The sequence below is a fragment of the Schistocerca americana genome, chromosome 2 (genome assembly GCF_021461395.2).
Source record: "Schistocerca americana isolate TAMUIC-IGC-003095 chromosome 2, iqSchAmer2.1, whole genome shotgun sequence".
In the NCBI taxonomy this organism is placed as follows: domain Eukaryota; kingdom Metazoa; phylum Arthropoda; class Insecta; order Orthoptera; family Acrididae; genus Schistocerca; species Schistocerca americana.
The window spans coordinates 1,017,308,681-1,017,335,979 of NC_060120.1; the positions used below are offsets into that span (position 1 = coordinate 1,017,308,681).

The 27,299-nt window shown below is 44.7% G+C and overlaps 1 protein-coding gene across 1 annotated transcript in view; it reads left to right on the forward strand.

Annotated features, from left to right (window-relative positions):
* The window catches only part of LOC124596375 (protein quick-to-court), a 319,173-nt gene that overhangs the window by 238,050 nt on the left and 53,824 nt on the right, over positions 1-27,299 (forward strand). The window contains exon 5 of the mRNA XM_047135488.1: positions 18,808-19,337. Within this exon, the coding sequence (XP_046991444.1) occupies positions 18,808-19,337 (530 nt within the window). The remainder of the gene's footprint in view (positions 1-18,807; positions 19,338-27,299) is intronic.

The window sequence follows — 27,299 nt, forward strand, 5'->3', positions numbered from 1 at the left end:
CTACCCACGTAACGAATTATTATAAAACATTAACAGTCAAAAATGGTTCAAATGGCTCTGAGCACTATGGGACTCAACTGCTGAGGTCATTAGTCCCCTAGAACTTAGAACTAATTAAACCTAACTAACCTAAGGACATCACACACATCCATGCCCGAGGCAGGATTAGAACCTGCGACCGTAGCGGTCTCGCGGTTCCAGACTGCAGCGCCAGAACCGCGCGGCCACTGCGGCCGGCCCATTAACAGTCAATCGAATTTAAGTAACTGCCATGAGATGAGGGAAAGCACGGCGTACTCGATTACTGGACGATTATGTAACGCTAATTTTCAGTGAACGCTGCACGTTTCGAGTGGGGAGTTCTAAATTTCTACATCCACCTTGCATGCGCTCGATGTTTCGGGGTTGGACAAAAAAAAAAAAAATAAATGGAAACACAGCGATAAATGAATGCTCGAACATAAATGCGGATGCTAGCCAAGCCTGCAGATTGCGCTGTTTTATTTGACCACGAACAACACTTGTGCAGTGTCCTCAATATGTCCAAAGTGTTAACCGTGTTCACAGACGCCACGGGAAACCCTCAGCTGTGATACGTATTATGTAAATTCAGTGTATGTAATACGGAGCTAAATGAATTCGAACACGGGAAAATTGCTGGTACTCGTATGATGGATGCTTACGTAGCCGAAACATTCGGTATTTCAAGAGGCACCGATCGAAGACTTATACTACGCACAGGCAAAGCCGAAAAACATTAACTGCGCCTGAAAATATATGTTGAGTGCTCGTGACAGACGGTTATTGAAGAGGACTGTGACGCAGATAAGAGGACGGCAGCTGCAGAAGCCACTGCAGAACTTCACACTCCTTTTCACATTCGTCAGACATCAGCAAATTCACCCTGTGAGTGCATTAGCGTCACTAGAATAAATTACTGGGGTTAGGAGTGGACCCTTATTCTATGGCAGAGCACATCGGTGTTCAGCTGTACAAGATTTGTTTAATTTCTGTGTTGTCAGTCTGCAGCTCGTGGTCTTGCGGTAGCGTTCTCGCTTTCCCGGGTTCGATTCCCATCGGGGTCAGGGTTCAAAAATGGTTCAAATGGCTCTGAGCACTATGGGACTCAACATCTTAGGTCATAAGTCCCCTAGAACTTAGAACTACTTAAACCTAACTAACCTAAGGACATCACACACATCCATGCCCGAGGCAGGTTTCGAACCTGCGACCGTAGCAGTCCCGCGGTTCCGGACTGCAGCGCCAGAACCGCGAGACCACCGCGGCCGGCCGGGGTCAGGGGTTTTCCCTGCCTCGAGATGACTGAGTGTTGTTGTGTCGTCTTCATCATCATCATCATCATCATCATCATCATTATTCATCCCCCATTACGGCAAACTGTGGTATCGATGGCTACGATGCCACAATGTAGGTCTGCTCTGCTAAGTTGTCACTACGAGAGACACAGACGACAGCGCCCTCTAGCCGGTGCTGTCGAGGTCTACGAGCTCCGCGACTGCTTCAGCCCATTTCATCAGGTGCAGCCAGCCAGGACACTTCGATTCAGCTTCGCACCACCTTGCAAGTTATGTAATATGTTGGCATATGTTTATCCACTAGTAAAGATTCTTTAACTGTATTGGCAGTACCGACGTAATTTTCCTTTTCTCGTTCCTACCCACGCGCCGCCTCCTAGGCGGGATACAAAAGCAACCACCTCCGCTAGCACCTTGCCTAGTATGGTAGTGCGGGTCTCCCGCATCGTCCCCTACGCTCCTCGGAGTATGGGACCTCATCACACACTGTTGTCAGAAAATTACACTGGTTTACATAGATTGTGACCTGACAATTTCAGGACAGTTGTCAAGATAATGTATTACGTCCTGATTAGCAGAAATAACACTGAACAGAACAATATCAAATTTAAATAGAAGGTTCTCTACAAGATTTTTCTTACATCTAGACAGTGAAGCACTGTCTAAGTTGTCAATATTACGTCAAATCATCCGATTCTAGTACTGTTTAGGATGACAATCAAGTCTACGGAGGATGGTCAATTTTTGTGACATGATGTGCAAAAGATTACTCAAGGTTGCTCATGTTCACAGAGGTCGCAAACTGGTGATCCAACAGTTTTACGCCTCTGCCAGTGGCATTTACCTTTAGCTGCACGTGCTATCGGCTGCATGGCTGCTCTCGCCCTCATTAAAATCCTATAAAAAGCTAATCAGAATTTTTACTGATTTTATCACCTGACTCTGCCCTATGTTTCTTGTTAGGCGAGAAAACATGCACTCATCCCTATTCTGGAATATACGGCGATATACATGTGCACAGATGGAGCAGCGTGTATACTTCAGCACCCTCTCAGCCCTCGCAAGAACAATTAACTACGTGGCTGTTTCGTTTTCCGCTGTCGGAGCTCAACGACATTTCAGATAATTTCTAGCTGAATGTCAGCCAAAATGAACGGAGTGTTCACACAAAACTCCTCTTTTGGCGTTGTACAGAGCGTGATGCACCCTATACCACACTTGACGCTGGTTCAGAGGAGAATCCCCGAACTTTTTGGTATTGTGTCTTTCGTAGTAAACTGTCCCCCAACTGTGTCCTCTTGTGCTTCACGTCACAGCTTTTTCAGACCAATGGGAGCGTTCCTTTCATCTTGTGGAAACTACTCCTGCCAGTCGCAAACGGCCTACTTTTAAACTGCGTCGAAATATCGCCACCTCTACTCCTTCAGAGTTTATTTCAGCCAATTAGACATTTTGTGCCCTCTCCTGACGCGTAAAAGTTACACGCGTACATTACGAGAGCACCACGGACCTTTCACATGACAGTAACTGTAACTCTCTTTTTAACTGCGTCTCTGGCTTGTTTGTATCCATCTGGAAATTCCGCAACGCAGTTTTCTAAAGAATTTCTCCGTCACAGGCAGTGCTGGGCCGCTACCTTCTCCCCTCGATGTATCGCCCGGCGCATTCATTGTCTCTCTCGCCGCGGGTCACCGACACCTGTTAGAAGCCTTTCGTTGTATGGGGGCCGTGGCGGCGCAACTCGCGTCCGTCGCCTAACTAAACCGTTTCTTCCAGCAACTCTTTCACCTTTTGCTCACTGACATGCAGGATTTGGGTTCGGTGTGTTAATACCATCGAATCGAATGGCATCCCTTTTGGCATTACCTGTTGTACAAATGGTTCAAATGGCTCTGAGCACTATGGGACTTGACATCTTAGGTCATCAGTCCCCTAGAACTTAGAACTACTTAAACCTAACTAACCTAAGGACAGCACACAACACCCAGCCATCACGAGGCAGAGAAAATCCCTGACCCCGCCGGGAATCGAACCCGGGAACCCGGGCGTGGGAAGCGAGAACGCTACCGCACGACCACGAGATGCGGGCCCTGTTGTACATTTTGGTAGGCAAATTTGCTCACTGTCACTAAGTATATCAGGTGATATATCCATCTACTTGTTGTGACGTGTTTATAAAAATCTCGTGTAAGGTGCGAAACTAACTTTCATTCAAGCTGCCACCTTACAAACTGAATGTTGCACTCGTAAACCACGTCAGCATCAAAGAAACACAAAGGGAGCCCCACAAATAGAGAATTTCTGGGAAAGCTGGAATTCTGAAACCACTCATCAATGATGATGCAAATGTCCATAAAAGGAAAACTTGGCGCTGAAGCTGTAAAACCTGGACTACGGAGCAGTGGAACAATGTCACTTGGTCGGATGAGATTTGTTTCGCACTTTTTCCAACTTCGAGCTGAGTTTATGTCCCGAGAGTGAAACGTGGTGGGGGGTTCGGTGATGATGTTGGCAGCCATATCGTGTATCCTATGGGCCACTTGCTTACTCTGCAAGGTTGCATTACTGACAAGGTTTTTGTGACCACTCTGACTAATAAGCTACATCCCATGGTACAGTGCTTGTCTCCCAGTGGGAGTGCTGTGTTCCAAGACGAAAAGGTAGTAGTTCACACACCTGGCATCTTCCAGGGCTGGTTTTACGAGCATGAGGATGAATTGTCATATTCCCCATGGGCACCACAGTCACCAGCTCTCATTATATTAAGCCTTTATGGTCTACTTTGGAGAGAAGAGTGCATGATACTTATCCACTTCCATGATCGTTTCCGGAACTGGCCACTATTTTGCAGGAAGAATGGTACAAGATTCCCCTGCAAATAGTTAAAAAATGTTAATCAGAGGAACAGTGTAATTTAGTATGTAAGTCAAATAAAATAATTAAAAAATGAATTATCAATTGTGAAAGCGAGTATCAAAATTAGTTAATCCGAGGCTGTAAGAAAAGGAAATGTTAGTGGTGAAAGGTGACAAGAGGAACACAGCCATCATTATGAAAAAAGAAGATTATGCTGGTAAAGTTGATAGGGTTGTAGAAGGAAAATATGACTACACCAGAAGGTTTCAAGCAGGGCTTTATCGAAAAAGAAATAGAAAACCTTACTGTAACTAACCTGTAAGCTCCATACCTCGACTGTAGGATAAAGGCTCATGGTTGGGAGACCCGTGAGGCACAGGAGAACGGGACCTGAAGCAAAACTAATTAAACAGTTACGTGAGATGCTGCATAAATGGTATAGGTATAGGTGAAACCTTTTGTGTTAAAAATACTACAGAGCTGGTACACTGACAAAAAAGTGCAAATTAACAAAGGTGCAAAGTTGGCTTGATTATACATAATTGATTTGTATGCATTAATGCCGGTTGAGAAAACATAAAAATTACACAACACAACTTACTTCAGCACAGAAAAATATCTGAGGTGGAAATAGATGTATTTATAGGATTGTTAAAGTTTGTCTTATCGTTCAACTACTGTAAGTTTAGTGGTAAGTTTTACAAACGAGAAAATTCCTTAGCAATGGGATATGCAATAACAGGGCACATGGCAGATATGTTTTTGGATTCATATGAACAACTTTTTTAAACAGTTTAAGTACAGAGATAAAATACGGGTTTACAGAAGATGAACTGACGAAATACTACACTAAAAGTGCTCCAAGGATCTGAGGAGGAAATATGTGAATTGACAAGTGACTTTAACAAGATGTTTGAAAACCATATTTGCAGCAGAGTATGACCAACAAAGAAGTTTAAATTATCTTGATGTGATTATAGAGAGATTCGACACCACGCGGAGGCTTATCGGCAGTTGTTCTTCCTGTGAACCATTCGCGACTAGAGCAAGAAAAGGGGGCAAGCGACACTGGTTCACAAAGTATAGGGTGACACAGAAAAACGGGAACAGTGTTGTTATTGTGTTTCCCTGTTCATTTGCGAAAATATACATCCCAAGTGATGAAACACCACACCATACTGTCACTTTACTAGCATGTAAAGGGCGCTCATGAACGTCATTAAGATATGTGTTTGCCCAGTAACGGTATTTCTGTTTATTCATATAACCTGTGAGATGAAAATGTGCCGCATCTGACAAATAAACTTGTTTAGAAATTCATCGTCTCATTGTTTATTTTTGTTATCATTTGTTGACAGAATCCTAATCGTAACCAGTAATCGTTGTCCTTCAATTGTTGCACCATCTTCAGTCTGTACGGATGAAATTTTAAATCAAGAAGAAGAATTCTGCGAACACTCTCCTGGGACATTCCAACCACTGCTGCTTGCTTACGAATTGAACGCCGTGGGCTCCCTGAGACAAGACATCAGTGTTCGCTGGAGAATTCACACTTCCTGGCCGTCCTGTTGGTTTCTTCTTCAGGGCAGACCCAGTCTCTTGAAAGTTATTAATCCAAAATTTTATCGCGTGTTTCGACGGAACGGCATCATGACGATATAAATTATCAAAACGTCGAAACAGTCTGCGCCGCTACCAAACTATCATTGCTTTTATAAAACATTTTTATGGCTAACGCACGCTGTTGTCCGTTCCACTGATCCATGATTACTGAAATGGCGGACTGTTTACTCACTGTCACGAACCCGCAGTGCTACCACCTGCCCATGGCTGCCACTACTCATTTCAAACATTCCCTTTATTCTGTGTCACCCTGTACCTTCCCACACACGTCAGAATGACTTACGGACTATAGATGTAAATGTAGATGAAAACCTGTATTTACCCATTCCGAGATGACTCGAGGCTGTTTTGAATGCCAAAGGTTTCGATGCAGCGTATTAGGCACACTAATGTGTTGTGTTTGTGGTGATTCCATATTTTGGTCCACCTCCTGTAAGTCTCGTTTATAGCGAAACAGCTGCCCATTTATCCCACGATAAGGGGGATTGTAATAAAGTTTTAACTATCACTGCGGGTAAAGAAAACCTGCGACTGTGAAACCGGACGTGGTCTCTGTCCTTCTCTTCATACTCACCCTTCAGTGCAAGAAACTTTTTCCATAATAATGGGTGACTAGGCGAAGATTTTGATTCTAGAAGTCTGCATTTTGAATGTTCAGGGAACGATCCAAATCGAAAATCGCCTCATCGTCATTCTGGAAATGGCTGCCAAACAAAGGTTTCTTCATCTGAGAACAACAATCCATGTCAGGAGAATATCAAAATGAGGCAAAATTTGTTAGCCCAAAGAAGCAGCATGTACGACTGAGTCCTGTGCAGGATTTGGGGGGGGGTGGGGGGGTGTTCAGCAGCAGAAGCACGCTTTTGGGCAGCTTCCCGCGACACGTGTTCTTCACAACCTCCCATAACATCATCAGTGATTTTATAGTAAAATGCTTCTGTGACATTTGTTACTTACGAGCATAGTATGTTAGCACATCATCATGCCAATCACAAAAGTACAGCCGGCCGCGGTGGCCGTGCGGATCTGGCGCTGCAGTCCGGAACCGCGGGACCGCTACGGTCGCAGGTTCGAATCCTGCCTCGGGCATGGGTGTGTGCGATGTCCTTAGGTTAGTTAGGTTTAAGTAGTTCTAAGTTCTAGGGGACTGATGACCTAAGCCATTTGAACAAAAGTACACGCAGCATCATCTTACTCGGATCTTTGAGTTTTTCGACAGTGGTGAATAAATCTGCTTCCACTGCTTATTTTGATCTTTTGTCTTGGGCTCATAATGATACACCTCGCTCTCGTCTAAGGTGATTAGGCAGCTAAAGAAGACATCTGGTTTAGCCTGACGCACCTTCAACACTTCAGCTACTGCCTCGGTTCAGCGACCAGTCGCCCAATTCAGCAGGCGACCTATGTCTCATTCACAATGTCGTGAAAGATATTTGAAACTGATCGATGACTAATTTTCACGTTTTCCACCGATGCCTCGATCGTGATACGCTGGTCTTCGAGCAGCAGCGTCTCTCTATTTGTCTTGAGATGCCTGGTTCTGGACAGTGGCCGAAACTGAAGATTGTGATACCAACCGTCGGCTTTGACTCTTGGCACCATCGACAGGGCGGACACCACAGTTTCATGCTTGGCGACCATGACGTCACGATAAATATTTAATTGCAGAAATAACATGAAACTAACGGTACAGCCACGGAAATTATGGGATATTGTGCAAGGACACATAAAATGTACGACAGTCCTAATAACGAAAACTTACACTCCTGGAAATTGAAATAAGAACACCGTGAATTCATTGTCCCAGGAAGGGGAAACTTTATTGACACATTCCTGGGGTCAGATACATCACATGATCACACTGACAGAACCACAGGCACATAGACACAGGCAACAGAGCATGCACAATGTCGGCACTAGTACAGTGTATATCCACCTTTCGCAGCAATGCAGGCTGCTATTCTCCCATGGAGACGATCGTAGAGATGCTGGATGTAGTCCTGTGGAACGGCTTGCCATGCCATTTCCACCTGGCGCCTCAGTTGGACCAGCGTTCGTGCTGGACGTGCAGACCGCGTGAGACGACGCTTCATCCAGTCCCAAACATGCTCAATGGGGGACAGATCCGGAGATCTTGCTGGACAGGGTAGTTGACTTACACCTTCTAGAGCACGTTGGGTGGCACGGGATACATGCGGACGTGCATTGTCCTGTTGGAACAGCAAGTTCCCTTGCCGGTCTAGGACTGGTAGAACGATGGGTTCGATGACGGTTTGGATGTACCGTGCACTATTCAGTGTCCCCTCGACGATCACCAGTGGTGTACGGCCAGTGTAGGAGATCGCTCCCCACACCATGATGCCGGGTGTTGGCCCTGTGTGCCTCGGTCGTATGCAGTCCTGATTGTGGCGCTCACCTGCACCGCGCCAAACACGCATACGACCATCATTGGCACAAAAGCATAAGCGACTCTCATCGCTGAAGACTACACGTCTCCATTCGTCCCTCCATTCACGCCTGTCGCGACACCACTGGAGGCGGGCTGCACGATGTTGGGGCGTGAGCGGAAGACGTCCTAACGGTGTGTGGGACCGTAGCCCAGCTTCATGGAGACGGTTGCGAATGGTCCTCGCCGATATCCCAGGAGCAACAGTGTCCCTAATTTGCTGGGAAGTGGCGGTGCGGTCCCCTACGGCACTGCGTAGGATCCTACGGTCTTGGCGTGCATCCGTGCGTCGCTGCGGTCCGGTCCCAGGTCGACGGGCACGTGCACCTTCCGCCGACCACTGGCGACAACATCGATGTACTGTGGAGACCTCACGCCCCACGTGTTGAGCAATTCGGCGGTACGTCCACCCGGCCTCCCGCATGCCCACTATACGCCCTCGCTCAAAGTCCGTCAACTGCACATACGGTGCACGTCCACGCTGTCGCGGTATGCTACCAGTGTTAAAGACTGCGATGGAGCTCCGTATGCCACGGCAAACTGGCTGACACTGACGGCGGCGGTGCACAAATGCTGCGCAGCTAGCGCCATTCGACGGCCAACACCGCGGTTCCTGGTGTGTCCGCTGTGCCGTGCGTGTGATCATTGCTTGTACAGCCCTCTCGCAATGTCTGGAGCAAGTATGGTGGGTCTGACACACCGGTGTCAATGTGTTCTTTTTTCCATTTCCAGGAGTGTACTACAATAAATACTAAAGCAAAAATCAAGCAAACGAAATCCTTCACAGTTGACAGAAGCCCAATAAAGAAATTGAAAAAATGGTATCGCTAAATTTCATTTAACATACACTGATCAGCCACAACATTATGACCACCTACCTCGTAGCCGGTATGTCCACCTTTGGCACGGATTACGGCTGCGACGCATCGTGGCATGGAAGCAGGGAGGCCTTGGTAGGTCACTGGAGGGAGTTAACACCAGCACCACATCTGCATGCACAAGTCACCTAATTCCCGTAACCCGTAAATTCTGAGGAGGAGGAGGAGGGGGGGGGGGGAGGTGATGAGCTCAGACGCCGTGTTCAGTCGCATCACGGGTGTGTCCGTTAGTGTTCAGATTGGCCGAGTTTGGCGGCCAACACATCAATTGGAACTCACCACTGCGTTCCTCGAACGACTCAGTCACCCTCCAGGCCTTGTGACATGGCGCATTGTCTTGCCAAAAATGCCACTGCTGTCGGGAAACATGATCGTCATGAAGGGCTGTACGTGGTCTGCAACTACGAGGTGCATTCAAGTTCTAAGGCCTCCGATTTTTTTTTTTTCTAATTAACTACTCACCCGAAATCGATGAAACTGGCGTTACTTCTCGACGTAATCGCCCTGCAGACGTACACATTTTTCACAACGCTGACGCCATGATTCCATGGCAGCGGTGAAGGCTTCTTAAGGAGTCTGTTTTGACCACTGGAAAATCGCTGAGGCAATAGCAGCACGGCTGGTGAATGTGCGGCCATGGAGAGCGTCTTTCATTGTTGGAAAAAGCCAAAAGTCACTAGGAGCCAGGTCAGGTGAGTAGGGAGCATGAGGAATCACTTCAAAGTTGTTATCACGAAGAAACTGTTGCGTAACGTTAGCTCGATGTGCGGTGCGTTGTCTTGGTGAAACAGCACACGCGCAGCCCTTCCCGGACGTTTTTGTTGCAGTGCAGGAAGGAATTTGTTCTTCAAAACATTTTCGTAGGATGCACTTGTTACCGTAGTGCCCTTTGGAACGCAATGGGTAAGGATTATGCCCTCGCTGTCCCAGAACATGGACACCATCATTTTTTCAGCACTGGCAGTTACCCGAAATTTTTTTGGTGACGGTGAATCTGTGTGCTTCCATTGAGCTGACTGGCGCTTTGTTTCTGGATTGAAAAACGTCTAATCCATTGTCACAACCGACGAAAAGAAAGTCCCATTCATGCTGTCGTTGCGCGTCAACATTGCTCGGCAACATGCCACACGGGCAGCCGTGTGGTCGTCCGTCAGCATTTGTGGCACCCACCTGGGTGACACTTTTCGCATTTTCAGGTCGTCATGCAGGATTGTGTGCACAGAACCCACAGAAATGCCAACTCTGAAGGCGATCTGTTCAACAGTCATTCGGCGATCCCCCAAAACAATTCTGTAAACTTTCTCGATCATGTCGTGAGACCAGCTTGTGCGAGCCCGAGGTTGTTTCGGTTTGTTGTCACACGATGTTCTGCCTTCATTAAACTGTCGCACCCACGAACACACTTTCGACACATCCATAACTCCATCACCACATGTCTCCTTCAACTGTCGATGAATTTCAATTGGTTTCACACCAAGCAAATTCAGAAAACGAATGATTGCACGCTGTTCAAGTAAGGAAAACGTCGCCATTTTAAGTATTTAAAACAGTTCTCATCCTCGCCGCTGGCGGTAAAATTCCATCTGCCGTATGGTGCTGCCATCTCTGGGACGTGTTGACAATGAACGCAGCCTCATTTGAAAACAATGCGCATGTTTCTATCTCTTTCCAGTCCGGAGAAAAAAAAATCGGAGGCCTTAGAACTTGAATGCACCTCGTAGCCTATAGAATCCTTAGCCGTCATGGTGCCTTGCACGAGCTCCACTCGGACCACGGATGCCCACGTGTTGGTTCCCCAGTGCATAATGGAGCCAGCTTGTCTTCGTCCGGCAGCAGAGGTGTCAAGCAGCTGTTGGAAGACGAGGTATTCGCGCCCTCCCATTGGCATGATGAAAAAGGTATTGGGGTTCGTCAGACAGTGCAACGCTCTGCCACTGCGCCAGTGTCCAGTGCTGATGGCCGCATGCCCATGTCATTGGCACAAGCATGGGTCGTCAGGTGCGGAGGCCCATCGTTAAGAGTGTTCTGCATCGTGTGTTCAGACACACTTGTAATCTGCCCAGCATTAAAGTCTAATGTTCACCTACAGTAATAACCCCAAAACCATTGCTGAGCTGAAAACGGCCATTCAGGAGATCGACAGCATCGATGTTCCAACACTTCAGCTGGGTCGCGCAGAATTTCGCTATTCTTCTGCGCCACATCATCGCAAATGATGGCAGGCTGTTATAACCTAAATCTGAATACCTGTAGTGAAGTTTACGTGTTGAATAAAATGTGTGGAAGCCGTAGTTAGTAACTAAATGGTTCAAATGGCTCTGAGCACTATGGGACTTAACATCTACGGTCATAAGTCCCCTAGAACTTAGAACTACTTAAAACTAACTAACCTAAGGACATCACACAACACCCAGTCATCACGAGGCACAGAAAATCGCTGACCCCGCCGGGAATCTAACCCGGGAACCCGGGCGCGGGAAGCGAGAACGCTACCGCACGACCACGAGCTGCGGACCAGTTTGTAACTAATTTACGTTTTTTTTTTCATATAGTTCAGTAGCCTTAAATCACTTAATAAAGGCAAGGCCTCCGGTCCAGATTTATACCAGTCAGATTCCTCTCAGAGTATGCTGATGAAATAGCTGCATATTTAGCAATTATATACAACCACTCGCTCACAGAAAGATCCGTACCAAAACTGGAAAATTGCTCAAGTCACACCAATACCCAAAAAGGGAAGTTGGAGTAATACGCTGAACTACAGGCCTATGTCACTAACGTCGATTTGCAGTAGGGTTTTAGAACAAATACTGTATTCGAACATCATTATGTCGAAGAAAACGATTTATTGACATATAGTCAGCACGGTTTCAGAAAATATCGTTCTTGTGAAACACAACTAGCTCTTTATACTCATGAAGTAGTAAGTGCTATCGACAGGGGATGTCAAATTGATTCCATATTTTTAGATTTCCAGAAGGCTTTAGACACCGTTCCTCACAAGCGTCTTCTAACCAAACTGCGTGCCTACGGAATATCGCCTCCGTTGTGCGATTGGATTCGTGATTTCCTGTCAGAAAGGTCACAGTTCGTAGTAATGGACGGAAAGTCGTCGAGTAAAACAGAAGTAATATCCGGAGTTCTCCAAGGAGGTGTCATAGGCCCTCTATTGTTCCTGATCTATATTAACGACATATCTACATCTACATTCATACTCCGCAAGCCACCTGACGGTGTGTGGCCGAGGGTACCCTGAGTACCTCTATGGGTTCTCCCTTCTATTCCAGTCTCGTATTGTTCGTGGAAAGAAGGATTGTCGGTATGCTTCTGTGTGGGCTCTAATCTCTCTGATTTTATCCTCATGGTCTCTTCGCGAGATATACGTAGGGGGGAGCAATATACTGCTTGACTCTTCAGTGAAGGTATGTTCTCGAAACGTTAACAAAAGCCCGTACCGAGCTACTGAGCGTCTCTCCTGCAGAGTTTTCCACTGGAGTTTATCTATCATCTCCGTAACGCTTTCGCGATTACTAAATGATCCTGTAACGAAGCGCGCTACTCTCCGTTGGATCTTCTCTATCTCTTCTATCAACCCTATCTGGTACTGCTGAGCAGTATTCAAGCAGTGGGAGAACAAATGTACTGTAACCTACTTCCTTTGTTTTCGGATTGCATTTCCTTAGGATTCTTCCAATGAATCTCAGTCTGGCATCTGCTTTACCGACGATCAACTTTATATGATCATTCCATTTTAAATCACTCCTAATGCGTACTCCCAGTTAATTTATGGAATTAACTGCATCCAGTTGCTGACCTGCTATTTTATAGCTAAATGATAAGGGATCTATCTTTCTATGTATTCGCAGCACATTACACTTGTCTACATTGAGATTGAATTGCCATTCTCTGCACCATGCGTCAATTCGCTGCTCTTTATACTCATGAAGTAGTAAAGTGCTATCGACAGGGGATGTCAAATTGATTCCATATTTTTAGATTTTCAGAAGGCTTTTGACACCGTTCCTCACAAGCGCCTTCTAACCAAACTGCGTGCCTACGGAATATCGCCTCCGTTGTGCGACTGGATTCGTGATTTCCTGTCGTAGTAATAGACGGAAAGTCACCGAGTAGCCGTCTTAGATTGTTTTCAGATGATGGTGTCATTTACCGTCTTGTAAAGTCATCAGATGATCAAAACGACTTGCAAAATGTTTAGATAATACCGGGTGATCAATAAGTCAGTATAAATTTCAAAACTGAATACATCACGGAATAATGTCGATAGAGAGGTACAAATTGACACACGTGCTTGGAATGACATGGGGTTTTATTAGAACCAAAAAAATACAAAAGTTCAAAAAATGTCCGACAGATGGCGCTTCATCTGATCAGAATAGCAATAATTAGCATAACAAAGTAAGACAAAGCAAAGATGATATTCTATACAGGAAATGCTCAATATGTCCACCATCATTCCTCAACAATAGCTGTAGTCGAGGAATAATGTTGTGAACAAAAGAACAGCACTGTAAAGCATGTCCGGAGTTATGGTGAGGCATTGGCGTCGGATGTTGTCTTTGAGCATCCCGAGAGATGTCGGTCGATCACGATACACTTGCGACTTCAGTTAACCCCAAAGCCAATAATCGCACGGACTGAGGTCTAATAAAACCCCATGTCTTTCCAAACATGTGTGTCAATTTTTACCTCTCTATCTACATTATTCCATGGTTTATTAAGTTTTCAAATTTATACTGGCTTGTTGATCACCCGGTATATCTGTATGCTGCGAAAAGTGGCAGTTGAACCTGAATAAGGAAAAGTGTGAAGTTATTCACATGAGTACTAAAAGAAATCAGCTAAATTTCGATTACGCGATAAGTCACACAAATCTGAAGGCTGTAAATTCAGCTCAGTACTTAGGGATTACAATTACAAATAACCTAAATTGGAACGATCACATAGATAATATTGTGGGTAGAGCAAACCAAAGACTGCGATTCATTAGCAGAACACTTAGAAGGTGCAACAGGTCTACTAAAGAGTCTGCTTACACCACGCTTGTCCGCCCTATTCTGAAGTATTGCTGTGCGGTGTGGGATCCGCATCAGGTGGGACTGACGGACGAGATCGAAAAAGTACAAAGAAGGGCAGCTCGTTTTGTATTATCGTGAAGTAGGGGAGATAGTGCCACAGACATGATACGTGAATTGGAGTGGCAGTCATTAAAACAAAGGCGTTTTTCGTTGCGACGGGATCTTCTCATGTAATTTCAATCACCAGTTTTCTCCTCCGATTGCGAAAACATTCTGTTTCCACCCACCTACACAGGGAGAAATGATCATCACGATAAAATAAGAGAAATCAGGGCTTACACAGAAAAATTTAAGTGCTCGGTTTTCCCGCGTGCCGTCCGAGAGTGGAACGGTAGAGAGACAGCTGGAAGGCAGTTCGTTGAACCCTCTGCCAGGCACTTTACTGTGAACAGCAGAGTAATCACGTAGATGTAGAATTGTCAGCCTGTGACGTTACAGTTCACAGTTTGCGTTAGCTCCGAATGCTCACAGAATAGTTACTTTTTGGAGCTCGCGCATAATATTTTGGGAAATAATTCTTCACTGTTGTTGTTGTCGTCTTCAGTCCTGAGACTGGTTTGATGCAGCTCTCCATGTTACTCTATCCTGTGCAAGCTTCTCCATCTCCCAGTACCTACTGCAACCTACATCCTTCTGAATCTGCTTAGTGTATTCATCTCGTGGTCTCCCTCTACGGTTTTTACCCTCCACGATGCCCTCCAATGCTAAATTGGTGATCCCTTGATGCCTCAGAATATGCCCCACCAACCGATCCCTTCTAGTCAAGTTGTGCCACAAATTTCTCTTCTCTCCAATTCTATTCAATACCTCCTCATTAGTTATGTGATCTACCCATCTAATCTTCAGCATTCTTCTGTAGCACCACATTTCGAAAGCTTCTATTCTCTTCTTGTCCAAACTATTTATCGTCCACGTTTCACTTCCATACATGGCTCACTCCATGCAAATACTTTCAGAAACGACTTCCTGACACTTCAATCTATACTCGATGTTAGCAAATTTCTCGTCTTCAGAAACGCTTTCCTTGCCATTGACAATCTACATTTTATATCCTCCCTACTTCGACTATCATCAGTTATTTTGCTCCCCAAATAGCAAAACTCATTTACTATTTCAGCCTCCCTCTCTCTCTTTTTTTTTTTTTAGATACTAGTTCCATGGATCATGAATACGATATTTCGTAATGATGTGGAACGAGTCGAATTTTCCAATACATGACATAATTAGGTTAATTTAACAACATACTTAAGTTAATATAACAACTTTATTTTTTTGTGTTTTTGTTTTTATTTTTTATTATTTTTTTTAAATATTTTTGTTTTGTTTTTTTTCTTTTTTTTCTTAATTTATATCTAAAAATTCCTCTATGGAATAGAAGGAGTTGTCATTCAGAACTGTTGGTGTTCATCTTATATCCTACTTTCAAGAGACTATCAATTCCGTTCAGCTGCTCTTCCAAGTCCTTTGCTGTCTCTGACAGAATTACAATGTCATCAGCGAACCTCAAAGTTTTTATTTCTTCTCCATGGATTTTAATTCCTACTCCTAATTTTTCTTTTGTTTCCTTTACTGCTTGCTCAATATACAGATCGAATAACGTCGGGGAGAGGCTTCAACCCCGTCTCACTCCCTTCCCAACCACTGCTTCCCTTTCATGCCCCTCGACTCTTATAACTGCCATCTGGTTTCTGTACAAATTGTAAATAGCCTTTCGCTCCTGTATTTTACCCCTGCCACCTTCAGAATTTGAAAGAGAGTATTCCAGTCAACATTGTGAAAAGCTTTCTCCAAGTCTACAAATGGCAAATGCCAAACGTAGGTTTGCCTTTTCTTAATCTAGGTTCTAAAATAAGTCGTAGGAACAGTATTGCTTCACGTATTCCCATATTTCTACGGAATCCAAACTGATCTTCCCCGAGATCGGCTTCTACCAGTTTTTCCATTTGTATGGAATTCGCGTTAGTATTTTGCAGCCGTGACTTATTAAATTGATAGTGTCACAGACATGATACGTGAATTGGAGTGGCAGTCATTAAAACAAAGGTGTTTTTCGTTGCGGCGGGATCTTCTCATGAAATTTCAATCACCAGTTTTCACATCTGTCAACGCCTGCTTTCTGTGGGATTGGAATTATCATATTTGTTGTGTACATAGTTCCGCGTAGTCAGCGCGTACACAACTTTCCCACTAGGGCACACCCCGCTAAGCACAACAGCGCAGGCGCAGCGCTCGTCCGTCTCCGCTCTACGAGATGGCGCTGCCACAAAGACGGACCAAATTCTGCTTCCGCCGATCCGCGTATTAATATGTAACGCAGCCAGTGAGATTGTTGCTAACGGAGAACCTTTTCTCCTCGCGGATCACACTCGCGCAGTGATACATGAACGCGCGAGGTATTATAACGAGTGTACAGACCTCCGATTAGCCAGTCTGCATTTGTCTGCACCAGTCTATAGTCAAGTTTCAGTCTGCACCTAATAAGATTACCATATTCCTGTACATAGCCATGAAGATAAATGAATTACCAGTTTTGTCAAGTGTCAGAGAGATGTGAGAAGAAGATTAACGTACCAAGACCAAAGGAACTTCAGATTGTCAATTGTAAACAGCATCCAGAATCAAGTTACGTAATGTCTATGTTATTTATTATTTTAATCAAGTTCTGTTTAAAGTTGGTCACCGTCAATCTGCTACTCTATGCGTGCAAGTGGCATTTCTATCGTCTGACCTAACGGCAGAAGATAAACACGCCACGATAAGACCACGAGACATATTGCTGACACTCGCCTACTTCGTTAGATCGACAAGTCAAATAATCTGATGGTGTGTGTACCCAAGGTCTTACAGCACGCACACCACGATATTCTTCTTGAAGTCTGAGGGTATTTCGCCTGTCTCATACATTTTGCTCAGCAGATGGTAGAGTTTTGTCAGGGCTGGCTCTCCCAAGACTGTCAGTAGTTCCAATGGAATGTTGTCTTCTCCCGGGGCGTTGTTTCGACTTACGTCTTTCAGTGCTCTATCAAACTCTTCACGTAGTATCATATCTCTCATTTCATCTTCATTTACATCCTCTTCCCTTTCTATAACATTGCCCTCAAGTACGTCGCCCTTGTATAGTCCCTCTATATACTCCTTCCACCTTTTTGCTTTCCCTTCTTTGCTTAGAACTGGGTTTCCATCTGAGCTCTTGATATTCATAGAAGTGGTTCTCTTTTCTCCAAAGGTCTCTTTAATTTTCCTGTAGGCAGTATCTATCTTACCCCTAGTGAGATAAGCCTCTACATCCTTACATTTGTCCTCTAGCCATGCCTGCTTAGTCATTTTGCACTTGCTGTCGATCTCATTTTTGAGACGTTTGTATTCCTTTTTGCCTGCTTCATTAACTTCATTTTTATATTTTCTCCTTTCATCAATTAAATTCAATATTTCTTCAGTCACCCAAGGATTTCTACTAGCCCTTGTATTTTTACCTACTTGATCCTCTGCTGCCTTCACTACTTCATCCCTTAAAGCTACCATTCTTCTTCTACTGTATTTCTTTCCCCCATCCTTTTCAATTGTTCCCTTACGCTCTCGCTGAAACTCTGTGCAACCTCTGGTTTAGTCAGATTATCCAGGTCCCATCTCCTTAAATTGCCACCTTTTTGCAATTTCTTCAGTTTTAATCTACAGTTCATAACCAATAGATTGTGGTCATAGTCCACATCTGCCCCGGGAAATGTCTTACAGTTTAGAACCTGGTTCCTGAATCTCTGTCTTACCCATTATATAATCTATCTGAAACCTGTCAGTACCCACCCCTCTTATGGGTCCTCATCCTCCTTCAGCTCCCTTCCCGGCTCCCCCCTTCGCTTTTACTCGCCTTTCCCCCCTTTTTTGTTTTCCCATCTTCTGTCCAGTTTCCCCCCACCTTCTCTCGACTGTGGTGTCACATTTGCCAACTTTTTAGTGCAGTGTTCCAGTGACTATTCAGTGTTGTTTGTCTTTCTCGTGTTGCCAACAGAAACCATGCTGTCGCTAGGTGTGAATTTTATGTCCTTTGCGAACAGAATCCAGACTGTCGCCGTGTTTTTTTTTTTTTTAATTGTCTATTGTTTTCCCTGTCTGCTTCGTATGTATTTTTATTAGCGTCATCATCCCTGTGTTGTTGTTTTAAGTTCCACGATTTCTTTTCGCCTTGTTACTCTCTAAGTCTCCGATTTTATCGCCTGTTTTTTATTATTTGTTCTCTTGATCTTTGTCACAAAATGTGTCGGCTGAAGAGCGGCATACTAAGCTGCTGCCAGCCCGCCCCCTTCGGGGGGAATTGAAATTCAATAAATGAAAAAAAAAAAACTGTCAGTATCTCCAGGCTTCTTCCATGTAAACAACCTTCTGTAAAGAATTCGTGTTAGTATTTTGCAGCCGTGGCTTATTAAACTGACAGTTCGATAATTTTCACATCAATATTCCGTAATAGTTTTTTTTCGAGTTTTATGACCGTCACGCTGTCGTTCCCCCTTAAGCTAAACGGTTCGACGAACACTGCTCTGTGCCGCTCTAACGCCAGTCCTACTGTGGTGACGGGTGGTATTTGTGTGGTGGCGCAGGCGCTGCTGAACGAGACGAGGAAGGACCTGGAGAGCAAGGACCGCGACATCCTGCGCCTGACCAAGGAGGTGGTGGAGCTGCGGCTGTTCAAGGCGTCGCTGCAGGCGGCCGAGGACGTGGCGAGCGGCGCGCCGCCCCCGTGCGGCGCCGACAGCAGCGACGACGAGCACGACGCCGCCAACACGGCGTCGGCGTCGGCGTCGCCCGCGCTGCCCACCGGCGCCGCCTGCGGGGACGCCAAAGGGGGCGCGGGGGCGGCCGAGGAGGAGGCGGACAAGGCGGAGCTACCCGGCTCGCTGGCCGACTCGGGCCACTTCGAGGACGTGGGCTCGTCGTCCGGCTTCTCGCTGGGCCGCTCGCCCGCCAAGCTGGACGACCGCGAGGGCGAGCGCACGCGCATCGTCAACATGTACGAGCGCCGCCTGGCCGAGCTGCGGCGCGCGCACGTCGACGACGTGCAGGACATGAAGCAGCGCCACAACGACAAGGTCGAGGACCTGCTGCAGCGCCTCTCCGACACCAACTCCAGGTCGGTGTACCGTACGAGCTGCTGCTCTCGTCTCTTAGGCCGGTATTGCACTATCAAATTTCTTTGTCAAAGATTTGATCAAAGACGTGATCAAATATTCCGTCAAAGATCTTTGACGTAGCGCCAGAAGGGGTATTACAGTCATCATATTTTTCGTCAAAGTTCAAGATGGCTGACAACAACAACTTGTTATTAACCGCAGCAGTTGCATGTACCACAATTGCACTGTGTGCACATGCGAAGGAAAAGTGGGGGAAAAACAGGAAGCATACCTCGGTGAAGCCGTGGGTTTTACGACAACACGATAAAAGCATTCAACAAAACTTGTTACGTGAGCTTATAGTGGAGGATGTAAAGTCGTACCTCAATTACTTAGGAATGGATGAGCATACATTTATGTATGTCCTCAATGAAGTGTATCCTCATATCAAAAAGCACAATATTCACTTAAGAACTGCTACATCTGCAGAAGACAGGCTCACTGTAACACAATGATTGATTCCTTGCTACAGGAGAGGGTTAGGTTAGGTCAGGTTAGGTTAGGTTAGGTTAGGTCAGGTCTCCAATCGTCTTAATCTATTTATGTATTCAGCGTGCCTCACGTTGTAAAGCGCCTCATCAGCTTCATACATCTCTATTAATTTTGCAGTTGTCGGCACGCACCAATTCTATTTACCAGCAGTGTTTATTAAAACACTACAGACGACAGAATGCTGCAGCGATGCTAGCGCTCCAGGTGGTAACATGTCACATTGCAGTGAACAGAAGACAAGCGACTTTTTTGATCAGATCTACAGCGAGGTCCTAGATTTGATCAAATATTGGACGAGATTTGACAAAGTTCCTTATTACACCATCAAATATCTTTGACAAAGATATTGGACAAAGAAATTTGATAGTGTAATACCGGTCTTACTTTCTCTTCTTGGGGAAGTGTGGGGGGGAGTTTGTAGCCTTTCGGCTTTTACTCCCCAGTATACGTGATACGTGTGTGTGTGTGTGTGTGTGTGTGTGTGTGTGTGTGTGTGTGTGTGTGTGTGTGACGATTGTTCTGTTTGTGTCTGGTACTTGCCTCAGGTTGGCGAGATGATTAGTGTTATGTGGGAGGGAGCAGGATTAGGGATTGGATATTGGGATTTTCTCTGCGACTTAATCGTCGAAGATCGTCATGGGTAGGGTGACCAGATGCAGTTGTTTAAAAAGGAGGACAAACAGCTTCAAAAAGGAGGGCACATCAATGCAATGCTCAAGATCTTGGCCACCTGTGCAAGAAATTTACCATTTCAGTGACAAAGCAACATGCATTTCGTTTTATAGCGTTCGGGCAGCCAATAAGATTGCGTGTTTCTGCCGGGAATTAAAACTAGTTGTCAATTGTTACTGATGATCAGATGGTGGTTAACTGAGCAGTATAAAGAAATTAAAAACATTGATTGTGGTGGCAGTGTGGCGTCAATTGTTTTGTTATGTCAACAACACGGAATTGTTAACAAAGCAAAAAACGTAAGACCATTCACCTCCCTTCATTCGACGCACCGCTGCCAACATCTACAACTCGAGCAGCAGCTGACGACATGTAAACTGCACTTTAACCTTCCGAATACAAATAAACTGAATGACTATGAAACAATGAAACAAAACCATGACAGTTGATCTGTCGAGTTATTTTTTACCTTTATTGGCCACTGAGACGTACGTTCCAGCTCCACATATCTTTCATTCCACTTCAAATTCATTTCTCCCTTTCTTGAAAGCCGGATATTTGCACGAAATGACATCAGAAAATGTACACTTTCGTTTAGGCTTAGCCAAATAGTTTACGTAAGTCACTAGGTTAAAAATTACACTCACAAATCACACGTGCACTGCAGGAAGCCAAGCCAATACAGAGTGAAGATACGAAGCGAAAGTTTTAAATAATCGATATTTGCATTCAGTTATAGGTCGATCAACGATAACATCGATGATCCTGGTGCCACACACTAACACCGCCTTCGTGCGTGTTTATCATGAAGGCTGTGCCAATAGATAAAATATTTAAGAAAAGAGCAATAGAAAGGGACGAATTGTAAATTTAACTGTATTACGCTCAACTTTGCGAAAAAGTCGGACACTGTAAAAATCCGCCCGGACTACGGACAAAGAGCTAAAAAGGAGGACATACCCGGATTAATCCGGACGTCTAGTCACCCTAGTCATGGGGCGCTTGTGCTTGTCGCGGGACATGTCAACCGACCTAGGGAGTGGATGAGGGCGTTTCCTGATCTGGAAGAGCCTTCATACAAGGCCCTTGCAAGATCTTGGAAACACTCTCTCAGGAGTGGGATTTCAGCTGCGGCGTGCAGATCATCTGTGGGGAATCCGAGAGGTAAATGCAGTGCCCTCCTTAGGGCGCGGTTGTCCAGGTGCTGTTTCGCCGCGTATCCCCAGATAGAGCACGCATTCTCCATTACTGGCCGGATCAGGGCCTGATACACGTTCACTCCTACTGAGAAGGGAAGGGAGCTGGATGAGTTGAGCATTGGGTACAGGATGGACATTCTCGCACAAACCTTCCTGTGGACCTCGTCTGTGTGGGGTTTCCACGTAAGACGAGAGTCAAAGGTTACGCCAAGGTACTTGGTCGTTTTGCGCCAGAGGAATTGGGTTCCGTTTAGGTGAAAGTGGAGGGGGAGGAGGGGGGGCGTTGAGGAGGTTCGCGCCTTCCGAGCCTGCGGGTAATCAGCACGGCCTGCGTCTTTTCGGAGTTGATACTGACGGGCCCAAGTTTCTGTGTCATCTAAAACCCTTTGTAGCCTACGGATGGCCAGGTCCTTGTTCGCATTTCTCGTGTGGAAGGCTGTATCGTCAGCGTACTGTGCGGTGTGCACCAGGGGGGCCGTTGGTGTGTCCGCAGTGTACAGACTGTACAAAACGGGCCCCAGGACCGATCCCTGTGGCACCCCGGCACAAATACGCCTTTTGGTGGAGGTACTACCGTACGAGCATAAGAATAAACTTGACATAAACTTCACACCAGTGTATTCATCCGCCTTTGCTTGAATCTCATTGGATATCCTTTCACGTGGAGCGGCAGCCAAGCCGTGGCCTGTACAGTCAAGTACGATCATAAGGGCTTGTCTTACGGTGTTTCACGCACATAGCCTCAGCGGCGGATCTAAAAGTTTTACGCCCCTAGGCACACCATATTATATGCGCGACGGGAACCGGTGTTACCACTGCGGCAAGGCCTCCAAAAAAGAACATGTTTTAAATAATTACTATTACCCAATCACATCACAATTGCTGTTTTGGGTGGCAGACAAATAATATAGCTTCCAAGGTCATTTAATTTTTAAACGGAATCAGATAACATACGGCAAAACTCCAGCACTACCGCACGCTTCTTAGCTGCCCCGATGGGGATCAACATGCTTTCCTTCTCACCGAACATACTATTCTAATTACGAACAAGAGTGATGAAACATGGGGTAATTTTTCTGAGCGAGTATACTGCACTGATTTCACCATATTGTTGGCTACTGAAGCCACTGGAGGCAATTACAGTCAGTTGTCTGGTAACCTCTTAGTTCCTTCCTTAACGAATCCGAGAAATACATTTCATTTCTGTAACTGCCATCTGCAGAGTTGATAACGAGTCGATCAATAACAGAATCCACGAAGCCATCCAGGCGCCGCATTTTCTTATCTTCTTTCAAGACGTGCCGTTCTACATCCCACCGGCGTTCAGCATTGCCAAGTGAAAAAGCTGCGGCCGTTAGTTCCAGTACGTCTGGCAGCTTAACAGTGTTGTTATTTCTCGCGACAAATTCCCTAACTTGGCTCCAGATCAGTTCGTCTGGGTTCCTATTGTAATGGTACAGTGGCAAAAGTAGAAGTGCAGCATTTGTATGGTGAACTTGATGCATGTTTCTACGTCACGAATAACTCCCTGGTTAGTGTGAGCCTACACCTGTGGTATAAAGCAGTGGACATAGTCCAAATAAAGAATATTTGGTTTTCCATTTCTGTACTGAAATTTAAATTGTTATGTTTTCTTAATTGAAGCAACCTTTACCAACAATCTTTCATAAAATGTAGATAATTAAAACTTATATTTGAAATGAAAACAGGAATTTTGCGTGCAATATGTAATTAGAAACAAGACGATGTGCATTATTCATAAAAAAGACGATGAATTTTACAATTACGAGTGTAGGCATTCCAAATTGAATGGAAAAAAAGGAGATCGTAGCTAGATTTGAACCAGAGCCCCAAGGACTGCTTTTGATTCATGAATCCACTACACTACTATTTTTATTTTATTTTGTTCGTTATTATTTGTTATATTTGGTCGTAGCGGACGTCAGATGACATCCGTTGAAGTTCGTCGTTGATCTCTTTACTCACAGGGGAACCTCCCCTCCCCATCGCACACCCGTCAGATTTAGTTATAAGTTGGCTCAGTGGATAGAGCTTGAAAAACTGAACACAAATCAGTCGAGAAAACAGGAAGACGTTGTGTGGAACTATGAAAAAATAAGCAAAATATACAAACTGAGTAGTCCATGTGCAAGATAGGCAACATCAAAGAGCGTGCGAGCTTCGGAGTGCCGTGGTCCCGTGGTTAGCGTGAGCAGCTGCGGAACGGGGGGTCCTTGTTTCAAGTCTTCCCTCGAGTGAAAAGTTTAATTTTTTATTTTCAGACAATTATTATCTGTCCTTCCGTCCAACCGATGCGATCACTTTTTGCGAGTGATTATCACTTCCACAAGAAAACCTACATCGGACAAGGTGGAAGAATCTTTTTACCCATTCGCCAAGTGTACAAGTTAGGTGGGTCGACAAGATATTCCTGTCATATGATGCACATGCCGTCACCAGTGTCGTATAGAATATATCAGACGTGTTTTCCTGTGGAGGAATCGGGTGACCTATGACCTTGCGATCAAATGTTCTCGGTTCCCATTGGAGAGGCGCGTCCTTTCGTCTACTAATCGCACGGTTTTGCGGTGCGGTCGCAAAACACAGACACTAAACTTATTACAGTGAACAGAGACGTCAATAAACGAACGGACGGATCATAACGTTGCGAAAATGAGGGAAGTTAAATTTTCACTCTAGGAAAGACTTGAACCAAGGACCTCTCATTTTGCAGCTGCTCACGCTAATCACTTTTTTTTAAATTTTTTTTTAATTTTTACCACAGGACCACGGCGCTCCTGAGCTCCTTCCCTCCTTGATGTTGTCTATGTTGCGCATGGACTACTCAGTTTGTATATTTTGCTAGTTTTTTCATAGTTCCACACAACTTCTTCCTGTTTTCTCGATTGATCTGTGTTCAGTTTTTCAAGGCCTATCCACGGTGCCAACTTATAACTAAATCTGAGGGGGGTGCGATGGGGAGGCTCCCTTGTCAGTTATTTTATTACACAGCCTCTGACCAGACGGGCTGGGCTGCAGTGCAGGCGCTACTGATTCCACTATATGCCCAGTATGTAGTTGCATGTCAGCTATATCAAATACAGTTCTTCGGGAAACTTTCCAGCCAATTTTTTCTGGAAATTTATGAAAAACATAAGAACAACCTATTTCTCGGCACTTCGTAACCATGTTCCACAACTCAGCAGGAAGCAGGCTCACCCATTTTCTCACTGCGTATTAATAGCACAGCAGCACAGAGACTGTGACTGTACACAATTTTTAAAATAAAAACTACATAGCGTAAGCGTGGTTAAGAAAAACGGCGCGGCTGTTAATACATTAGAATGATTTAAAGTAACTAAGTAACAAGATGTGTAATGCCTAAATAGGACCTAGTTCCAAGAGCGTAACATCAGTGTAAAAGTGCTACTGCTTCAGACCGATCATCACGTTTGTTTACATCAGGTTTATTCTTATGACGAACAGAGTCAGGGTGTCTACGACCCGGGACAACCGGGAGATCCGGGAAAAACCCGGGAATCTTTTAATCCGGGAGAAAACCAGGAAAAACCCGGGAATTTTTTAGAATTCCGGGAGTCTATTATTGTTTTAGTTTTCAGTTAATTTTTGTGATTTTGACTGGTAAGAATCAATACTCCAACAAAGGATATTACTGTATCCCACTTCTGTGGAATAATACTGCAGCAACAAAACATGAACGAGAGGAAAAAAAAAAAAAAACGAACATAAAACTTAAGTCTCAAAGGAAATGCATGCAACAGCAAAACATAATGCTCATACAAGCGTCTGCCAACAGCAAAGTGTGTCAAAGGCTTTAGGAAGACTATGCAATGCTTCCTAACAACAAATTGCTTCCGATGAGCGGACGTAACAGACAGTACTGGTACTCAAGAAAATTTACATCCGAATCTGGACATACGAATGTGCACTTTAAGCCGAATTATGCATTTTAATATAGTTCACGAAATTCCGATACTCTTGAAGTATCCTCTGATGTCTTTTTTTCTTTTGTTACATAGTGCAAGATCTTTTAATGTTTTACACGTACGAACATACGAGCTTCCTGCGTCATCGTAGCTGCGCATGGGCAGTGACGCTTGTTATCTGGCGCTCTCTGGGAACTGCTGAAACGAATCAGTTTCTAACAGGTCACAGGAAAATATTGCGAATGGTTGTTTGAAAAAAGCGATACATTCAAAGTAAATTTACTTTTACACAAGATGATCAATGTGCGAGAATGTACGATGAATTTCTTAAATCAGGGTGTATACGACCCGGGACAGCCGGGAGATCCGGGAAAAACCCGGGAATTTTTTCTTCCGGGAGAAAACCGGGAAAAACCCGGGATTTTTTTAGAATTTCGGGATTTTTTCATTGTTTTAGTTTTCAGTTAAATTTTTGTAACATTGACCGGTAAAGCCAATACTCTAACAAAGGATATTACTGTATCTCGCTACAGCAGAATAATACTGCAGCAATAAAACTTGAAAGTTGCTGCACGTCAGACATCTTCCCAAAACGTGTTTGGTTCCCTGAGTTTCATTTTCTAAAGTGCCGGGAAATTCTACGCCCGTGTGTATAAGCATAACCATTCAAAAGACTGATAAGTTTTCCAGTTCTGAGGTAAAGTATACTCTCACTTAACACGGAAAAAGTGTATTTTCACCCGGGAGGAAATGTACTTTTAACCGGGAATTCCGGGAAAAATCCGGGAATTTTTTTCCCTCGTCCACGTATACACCCTTTAAATCACAGAGCGTTTGACTCTCAATTAAAAATCAACTCTTTGAGGACGACCATCTAGAAGAATTTCGAGCTCAGAAGATCAGAAATTTACGTCGTTATTAAAAATTTTACTGGCACATTTGTGTGATATATCTGAAAGTGTAATACGCGCAAAAAAGATCAACATTATATGTGGAAGCTTATCGTCTCTTGCAGCTTATTAATCTTCGAGACCACGATTATATGTGAAAGCTTTGTTTTTCTTGTAACAACACTATGTATATTCATGTAAACTATAACTTTTCCTATTTGTGTTATCGCGTTACGTAAAAGTGATCTTGCTATTGGCTGACTACGTCACGTGTCCTATGCTGTCTTCGGCTGGCGAGATCACGTGACATGAGCTATGACTGGCTTACAAAAGCGCGTCGCAATCTCGATTTCAATGCTTTGGAAAGTAACATGCGGTGTATGGTGGAATTCTAATTTATACCTTCATAACATGAAAATATGTAGCGTACATGCTGCTGCACATCAAAGATATTTCCAAAATCGTGTTTTTTCCGCCCCTTTGTTTCGTTTTCTAAAGTGCCGGGAATTCTACGTCGACATATAAAACCATAAACATTCAAAGGACTGATAAGTTTTACAGTGCCGAGGAAAAGTATACTATCACTTAACATGGGAAAAGTGTATGTTCACCCTGACAGAAAGTGTATTTTCAACCGGGAAATCCGGGAATTTTTTTTTCCTTGTCCCTGTATACACCCTGAGAGTACACCATAAGTAAGCGTACACTGCGGTAGTTTGCCT